At 33.8% G+C, this 9495-nt stretch overlaps 1 protein-coding gene across 1 annotated transcript; it reads left to right on the top strand.

The window, feature by feature from the left end:
• The first annotated feature begins 2478 nt into the window (after positions 1-2478).
• LOC143637223 (phosphatidate phosphatase PAH1-like) lies at positions 2479-8376 on the top strand. The gene is made up of 11 exons (XM_077104666.1): positions 2479-2668; positions 3644-4903; positions 5779-6365; positions 6438-6511; positions 6591-6675; positions 6925-7011; positions 7119-7191; positions 7281-7324; positions 7405-7533; positions 7604-7708; positions 8159-8376. Exons 2-11 carry the CDS (start codon positions 3844-3846, stop codon positions 8213-8215), a joined length of 2301 nt encoding a protein of 766 aa, XP_076960781.1. The 5' UTR covers positions 2479-2668; positions 3644-3843; the 3' UTR covers positions 8216-8376.
• Positions 8377-9495: the final 1119 nt, after the last annotated feature.

Raw genomic sequence — 9495 nt, 5'->3', positions numbered from 1 at the left:
AATAACAATGCAGGATTCTAGTAAGAGGTTCAATGACTAAGAGGTTTGCCACCTCTCCCTCACTCTTAAGGTATATTGCTATTTTCCTTGGCCTAGCCCACGATTAAGGTATGACCCCCGATGGTCATATCTTCCAAGGTTTAAAGGTTTTCACATTTCTTATAAATTAGAGTTTCTACACTCTCACCTGAAGCGCACGTTATCCAACGTATAGTCCGGGGCAGCGGGAACAGTACATGCTTAGTGGCTGACAATTTCGTTGTCTTAGGCTATATGGAGGATCCTACGATTTATGGTAGACGTACCATACCTAAGGTTTTGGCGTTTCATGTCACTCATGTTTGGGCTAAATCCCAGTTTGGGCGAGTCCCCAGTTAACATCCGTATCTTTGGGACAGTCCCCAGTTTGGGCTTGTCCCTAGTTTTGGGCTTGTCCCCAGTTCACGGGCTTGTTCCCAGTTCACGGGCTTGTCCCCAGTTGCACGAGCTTGTCCCCAGTTTATTTCATGGGCTTGTCCCCAGCTTATTGAGTTTAATCCCACTTAATATCATAAGGTATTTGCATCAGGTATCCTAAGTTCAATTACAAGGATCACAGAAGGATCAACATCTATGGTAACTTGGGTCTAATTAGATCTTATGGAAGAATAAGAGGTGTTGATATATATATATATATATATATATATATATATATAGAGAGAGAGAGAGAGAGCCGGAAGGGAAGTTCCCAAGGGAACTCTATAGATATATGATAATTATATCTAGCTTGTCAAATCTCATCTGTTTTTGCAAGAAATTTGATTTCAAAGGCAAAATGACAACTGTGATCTTATCACAACCGTCATTTTGGGGGCAATTGTTAGTGCACGGAAATTTGACACCGTGGATATTTTATCCTGGCATATAATCTGGATCAGTTATCCTTAGAATGTGTTGCAGATCCTCAGGATCAAAGACCCTCGGTACTTATTTTTTATTAATGGTTTTCTCTTTGTTATGTTGATATTTTTGGTAGGTACAACGGCTAGTGACCAAGTCCAACCTATGATCTCGTAATCAAAGTCATTAAATAGCGTATTTAATGCATTAAATGGCTACAATGAAGGAATGGAAGGAATGACTTGATTAGAGGCTAAAGAATAAGAGATTTACTTATTGTATTTAATGTATAAATATAAGCTTGATCAACTAGGTTTACACACAACATAACACAGCAGCATACACGACATTTCTCTGTAATTCTAGCAACACACACACACACACTTAGATTTATTGTATTCGCTGATCATATCTTCCAACTCTTGTAATACCTTTTTTTAATTAATATAATGGTGATAGACAACTGTCATCACTTGGGGTTTTTGTGCTGGCGATCATCATTCGATCAAGGGTTTTTTCTCGTAACAAATCATCGTGTTCATCATTATTTCATCTACATATTACATATACAATCACAAACACCAAGTCCCACATTCACGAATTTGGTTACATTGCCCTTAGTTGATTTTTGACCAAAACAGAAGAAACCTACAAACCGAACACAGGATAACAATGTTAGTATTAATACGGTTAATTTCAATAGGTTAAAGTTAATTTCAACAAGTTGTTTCGATTAACTAGTTACATTTTTTTTCCAAACAACGAATTTATTAAAAAAAACCCAGCTAGTGCGCTAACAAGTAACTAGCGAGTGGGCAAAACTACAATCACAAAACACAAACAAAAAAGACTATATGTCAAATATTTTATACTTATCTCAATCAAGTATGAGGCTCCTTGATCGATTTTTTATCCAAAGAAATGTCATTGACATGATCTCACCAATGATGTTTTCAATCTTGCTGGGATATTCAAGAATAAGTAATTATTACGAGCTCGCCATATACTCCAACAAGTGACCAAAATTATCGATTGCACCACTTTTATCTTGGTTGCATGCCCGAAATGTGTTTATGTATATTAAGTAGATCACCTATTAAAAACACATAAATAGGAAGAATGCCACACCACTTGCTAATATCTACCACACCACCGAGTTAACTAGTTACAAGGTTCAGGATTTATAGTTAAGGATTTTCTCCCTCCCCAACCAGATCGTAACCAGTAAGTGACAAAACCGGTTACGATTTGTAAGCCGATTAATTGGTATTTGTTTCTCTATTCTTTTTTTAGCGTTTTGAAACTATCCTTAATATTCGAGTGATAATTCCTGAAACGAGATATCAACTATCCATACTGATTTTGACGCTTTAGATCCCAAGAATTCAAAAACACCATATAAAATAAAAACTCACCATTGTAATAAAAACCTCTTAAAATATCAGTTTACTTACCTCAACTCCATGATCCCAATTCCGACAATCAAGTAATCAACCCAAAGTCCAAATTAATAGCAAAAATCTATTAAGAAAAAAGAAAAAAGAAAAAAGAAAAAAGAAAAAGAAAAAAGAAAAAAGAAAAAAAAAGGATGCGTAGAGTCTAGATAACATCGCCGGTTTCTACCAACTCATTTTCCACGGAGACAAAAGGGGGAAAATCGGTTATTATTATTATTATACATACTAGACACAACACAAGAAAGCTGCTTCATGATTATTGATTTTTGCTTCAATTTGGACCACTTAACACAAAGTCAAATCATTCCAGTTTGACAATTCATCTTTTATCTGTAAGTTTCCGATGATTTCTTTTAAAACTTCATGTTTTTTCATCTGGGTATCCATTATTATTCAAATTTATCAACATTTGGTTCAACATTTCTTGCATTTGGTTTCAAAGTTTGAATCTTTTTGATCTAGTCTGAACTGGGTTGTAATCAGTTTGATGAAATGTTAAAAGTGTCAACTTTAGTGTTTGGATTTAGGGTTTAAATCTTGTGTTCATCTTACTGTTTTGATGCATTTGCTTTAAAATGATATGTAAGTTTTAACATTTCTTGCATTTTATTTGAATTTTTGATCTAATCTGATCTGGGTTGTGATTAGTTTGATGAATCTGTAAGTGTCAACTTTAGTCTTTGGATTTAGGGTTTAATTCAAATGTTGTCTTCATCTTATTTTTTTGATACATTTTCTTTAAAAATTTCAATAATTTTGTATCTATAAATTTCGACATTTCTTGCATTTTATTTGTGTTGTGATCAGTTTGATGAATCTTTGAGTGTCAACTTCAGTCTTTGGATTTAGGGTTTAAATCTTGTGTTACCTATCTTTAATTTTCAAGAAAGTCAAAGTCTTCCAGTTTGACTAATTTTGTATCTGTATGTTTCAACATCATTTCAACTTGGATTTCTTTCGGTAGTTAAAGTTGTTGACTTAGGTCTTGTTTCTAGGGTCTTAGACTCCTAGTGCAGTTAACACCTCTAATTTTTGAATTAAAAGGAGGGTTATTTTGACCATTATTTTTCGGATTTTTTTCCTTCAAATCCCCATATATATATTGTATGGTTGTTTTTAGGGGGCGTTTGGATGTGCGTTTTGAAATACATTATTGAATTTGTAAGAATCACTCTTTGATGGTGTTTGGTGTTTGTGAAATATCAAACTCTGAACATGTATAGAAGTATAGATAAAATAAACTAACTTTATGTATTAGTTAACATGTTTTAATCATTTAATTACTTTCAAAATTCATGTTTTTACAGATATCTTGATCCCAACCGAGTTACAAGAAGTTGGTATCTCAAATGTCATCAACTTTCAAAAACAATCTGAATTTTTTTATTGAGATTATTTAGGTGGTATAAGAAGACAACAATTTTGTGATAAATAAGACGGTTTTTTGATTTACCAAGACTAGAAGTCAACAATTGTTCGGGTTTGACTTTGACCAAAGAAAGACCAAATGATTAGTAGAGTTGGAAATTACCTTTCTCAGAGTGTATATTCTGTTGCCACCCCTTTTCACCCGTTTGGTGGGGCCGTTGACATAATCGTTGTTCAACAACAAGATGGATCGTTTAGAAGCACCCCGTGGTACGTTCGGTTTGGTAAATTTCAAGGTGTTTTAAAAGGTGCAGAAAAAGTTGTTAAAATAGAAGTTAACGGTGTTGAAGCCGATTTCCATATGTATCTTGATAACTCGGGTGAAGCTTATTTTATCAAAGAAATTACACCCGAGAAAGATAATGATGCAAAAGATTCCAACGGTTCATTAGAGTCTAGAAATGACAATTTTGCCCCTGAGAGTAATAATAACAATGCAGAGGAGAGTACAGAATCGGATAGTGAAAAACGATTTTATGAGTTCCAAGATGAAGATTTTGGGTCCAATCGGTATGATAATTTAGAAAACGATTTGGATAATAATGATAATAATTCAGAAGTCGTTTTGTTTAGCGTTGATGGTCAAATTTTGTCGGCTCCGATATCTTCGATGGAGGAGGAAAACACAGAGAATGTGCAACTGAGTACACCTCAGTTTCATTTGGGCCCGGTTGAGGCCCAAGAGTTTGAAGGTGATTTGGATTTAAGTAATGAGTCTACATGGGCCCAATATTTAAGAGATATTAGCAGACCGAAAGATAACGGTAATGGTGTAAAAAAAGATGATGTTTTTAAGAGTTGTTTGGCACTAAATGATTTGGGAAAGCAACAAGATGAAACTGAAGGGGTTAAAAACGGCGACTTTGTAAACTTGGAGGCTAATAGTGAATCTAAAGTTTCTGAGGCTGCAATTCTTAAAGATCAAGATCATGAATCTTTAAAGTTAAAGGTTGAAAATGGATCTTTAAGGGTGAATTCTGATGATGAAATTGTTAAAGATCAAGATCGTGAAGAATCTGAATATGTCGAAAATAGTTTAAACGGGAAAGGAATTGAAAACGGGTGTCCGGCTTCTGTAACCGAGGAACCTCAACCGTACTTTGATGATAATGGAAATTTTGAAGGACCGAAACAGACAAGTAAGTGGTAAACTGGGTGGGTCTAGTAACAGGCCATAATGGTTTGGGTCAAAACTGACCGGGCTCGAACACTCATTTTTTCAAACTTTATATAGACAACTTAAATGTTTAAAATGATTTTTGAAACTATATTATCACAATAGCAATCTAGTTTTGGAATAAAGTGATTTGCAAATGTGTATAAATCAAAAATGCATTTTGGATTTTTGGGTGAGTAATGAGTTGGCCCGAAACACTTCTTGTCAAAAGTTTTGATTTTTTTTAATGAATAGTGAGCGTGCCAAATATGATTACAAAATAAAATTATTTCATAAATTATATAATTCTTTGAACACAATGTTTTAGGAGGTTTTAAGCTAGTTTCTTGGATTAACAATCACATTTTATCTCTAAAAATCTTTGGTTAATGATAATATGCCTAAAAATCTAAAATACCCTCAATAAGACCAAAGAAATTCTGTTAATCACACTCAATCTCAGCAACATCTTGTAATGATAGGCAAACTGAAGTTATCTTCCAAGAAAAAGAGATATTTCTTTTTTCTTGAAATTAGCTTTGATCTAATGAATAATTTCAGGGATAGAGATATCCCTTAAATGTTTAGAATGATTATAGACACTATATTATCCGAATAGCAATCTGGTTTAAAAAATAAAGTGATTTTTGAAGTTGTATAAATGGAAAATACATTATTTAGGGTGGTTAATTATTTCTTGGGTCGGGTTTGGTTGACCCAAATCGCATTTTGTCAAAAATTTTGATTTTTTTATAAACATTAAATGTGCCAAGTATGAGTACAAAATAAAATTATTTCATATATTATATACTGCTTTGAAATTAACATGATTTTGTTTGATTTGATATATAATTTCAGGAATAGAGATATCACTCTGTGGAAATTTGCTTCGACCCGGTATGGGTTTGAGCACTGCTTCTGAAACCTTCAACACCCACCGGATACCAGAGGAAGAATTCAAAATTTCTGCAGCAAAAATACTTAAAAACGACAGTTTAGTTGTCAAAATTGAAGATAAATACTTCACTTGGGAAAAAGCTTCTCATATTGTTCTTGGAATGGCTGCGTACGGGCTAGAACTGCCCGTTGAGCCAACGGATGCAATTCCCGTGGACTGGAGTGGGCCGGGGCCCAATGAAGACACCGGGCTCCCAACGACTCCATCGGGCCGTAGATGGAGGCTCTGGCCCATTCCTTTTAGAAGGGCCAAAACACTTGACCATACTAATAGTAGCATTTCGACTGATGATGTTTTTCTTGATTCAGAATCGGTTTTTGATTCCCCGCAACCTGTTGAAACGACCCCAACACGTTTACAGTCTCCACAAAAGCAGTTTGGTAGAACTCATGTTCCGACTACCGAGCAAATATCGTCATTGAATTTGAAAGACGGGCAGAATATGGTCTCGTTTATTTTTTCGACAAGGGTTTTGGGAGTTCAGAAGGTAATTATTTTCTTCTTTTAGTTAAACGTTTTTTTTATTGTATTTTTCTAAATCATGCTGAATTTTATGTAGGTTGATGCTCATATTTACTTGTGGAAATGGAATGCAAGAATTGTGATATCGGATGTTGACGGGACGATCACAAAGTAAAATTTATTAAATTATATATTTTTATATTATTAGTTTTATATATCTTAATTAATAATTATATATTATTTTTCGTAGGTCGGATGTTCTTGGTCAGTTTATGCCCTTAGTTGGGAAGGATTGGACACAATCTGGGGTGGCTCGACTCTTTTCTGCAATAAAGGTATTTAATTTTTGTTCTTTTACATAATTATTTTAATTTTAATATATATTTTGTAGCTTTTTTAAAGTTATGGAACATAAAAGTTCCTTTAGTGGTCCTTATATTTATTTATTTGATAAATATGTAAATTTTAACCCATTTACTTTTGAACAATATATATATATATTTAATATTTAATATGTATTTTTTTTTCAAATTTTACAAAATAATTTTACCCGTAAAAAAGTTGTTTTATTTTACAACGTGCAGGAAAACGGATATCAATTACTGTTTTTAAGTGCTCGAGCAATTGTTCAAGCATATCTAACTAGAAGCTTCCTCATTAATCTCAAGCAGGTATATACTAAAGGGTATTTTAGTCATTTGAACAATGGTCAAATACACTTGTATTTGGAAACATCAAAATGTGCGGTTAATAAAAAAACAATAATATAATTTTGTAGGATGGGAAAGCTTTACCCAATGGTCCGGTTGTCATTTCACCCGATGGCTTATTTCCATCATTGTTCCGTGAAGGTGAGTGCTTACTTATTAATTATTAAGTATACTAAAGGTGTGTTCGGTTTGACAATACACATATTTTTATGCCTTTCTTGTTGTGACAGTTATTCGAAGAGCACCTCATGAGTTTAAAATCGCTTGTTTAGAAGTAAGTATTATAAAATCAAACAAACATGTTATTTGCCTTTTAATTATTGTTAATTTAAAATCTTTAAAATTATATTACAGGATATAAAAGCTCTTTTTCCATCTGATTACAACCCATTTTACGCGGGCTTCGGTAACCGAGACACTGATGAGCTTAGCTACCGGAAAATTGGTATTCCGAAGGGCAAAATCTTTATTATTAACCCCAAGGTATTTCTTTTCTTGGTTGACTATATTGGTCAAACCAGTCAAAGTTGAACATTCTCATTTGACATTTCAGGGTGAGGTGGCGATTAGTCATCGGGTCGACATGAAGGGGAAATCTTACACCTCTTTGCATACATTAGTCAATGACATGTTCCCCCCAACATCAATGGTTGAACAGGTTTGATATGTTTTGTTTTCTCTCTTAACGGGCCAAACTGATCAAATGGGCCAAACATATAGTTGAAAAGTAATCTGTCTGAAAGTTGCCAAAGCCGGTCAAATCGGCCTAAGGGGCCAAGCAGATAGTTGAAAAGTAATCTGTCTGAAAGTTGCCAAAACCGATCAAACTGGTCAAACAGGCCAAACATATAGACATATAGTTGAAAAGTAATATGTCTGAAAGTTGCCAAAACTGGTCAAACGAGCCTAACATATGGATCGAAAGTAAACTGTCTGAAAGTTGTCTAAAGTGTATTTTTTTTAATGTATTCAACCTCCTTAATTGCTTTAAGCAAAGGGGAAAAAAAGATTAATATTATCGTAATAAACTAATAATAAAGTTTTTGTAATTATACTTGTCACATTTTTAGTTCTTTGAGATGTTTAACGAGTCGGATACTTTTTGCAGGAAGATTATAACTCATGGAATTATTGGAGAGTGCCATTGCCAGATGTCGAGTTGTAGTGCTATTTTTGCATCCTTATGGTGTAGTCGTGACACATTGTGTCGAGCATTGATTTGTATGTTAAACAAATCGATTAGTTTGTGTTTGTAAATTGACTTTAGATGTAGTTCATGAAGGAAGTGTTGAAATGCCATGGTTTATAAATTGTTTAGTTCCCTAATATGGTGCTATTCATCTTTCTACATCTTTAAACTTCCTTAAACCACCTTTTAATTAGTTCAAATATACAGAAACTTTGTAAGTTAATAATTAAAAATATAAAAGAAAATTAAAATAAAAATACTACATGACTAAATAAAAAACAATAAAAAGATAATAAATTCAACTAGTTATCTAAATTAGATATGATGGTGTTTGCAATATGCTCCACGAGATCCGATCGCATGGCGTAGCGGGTTTCACGATCCTGCAATTCTCTAATTATATCATCACTTGCTTCTCTATCGATTGGAGGATCGATATTGTGTTTAGGGGTTATCGTTAAACCTTAGTATAAAATCATGTTGTCTAATATAATGATCGTGTACATGATAATTCTGGTTTTGAAAGCTTGAATCGCTCATGTGGGTAGTCGAACTATAACCCACCGTTGCGAGCATGATCTTTGGATCCTCGTGATCGCCTCCCATGTATTTGACCTCGCCATGTCGTCGGACAATTTATTCAATTCTAGTGTGGGCAATCAATGCTATATAGAAATCTAGGAAGTCCACGTTTTCTTTCATGAGTGACGCACAAAAGTTGTATGTCGTTGGTAGTCGGTCTACAAAAATATTATTTTCCATACAACCGTATGACACCATCATATAAGTATTGTAGATTCTCACGTGATGTTCTTTCAGACTATTCGAGTACTCATCACAAGCTATTGGAGTAATCTGTATGTTAGTTGACACATTGCAAACTTGCACTTCAGTAGAACATGTCATCACCAACTATTGGTTTTTCGCCGAAGTAATCCTGCATAGGACAATTATGGGCATCTTCACAATCTCTAAATACTCAAAACTCTTGACCTTAGGATATCTTCATTTTTTCGACTTAGTGCTACTTGTGTAATTTTAGAGAAAAGCCGCAAGGTATGAATATTAGTATCACTAGGCGACGAGTCGTCAGAACTTGAAGATAATGATAAACTAGATAATGGAACTTTAAAGAGATCCGCGGAACAGAGTTTAGTTTGAAATTGATAGAAATAAATATTAAGATTGGTGTTTGTACTTACAAGGATTAATGTTTTAAATAACCAACGACCTTTTTAATGACAATATAGTCATCA

This window comes from Bidens hawaiensis, unplaced genomic scaffold (assembly GCF_021521415.1).
Source record: "Bidens hawaiensis isolate Kalapana, Puna unplaced genomic scaffold, B.hawaiensis_p1.1 tig00008152_1, whole genome shotgun sequence".
In the NCBI taxonomy this organism is placed as follows: domain Eukaryota; kingdom Viridiplantae; phylum Streptophyta; class Magnoliopsida; order Asterales; family Asteraceae; genus Bidens; species Bidens hawaiensis.
Note: the sequence above shows the minus strand (reverse complement) of the source record. Positions and strands in the feature narration are given on the sequence as shown.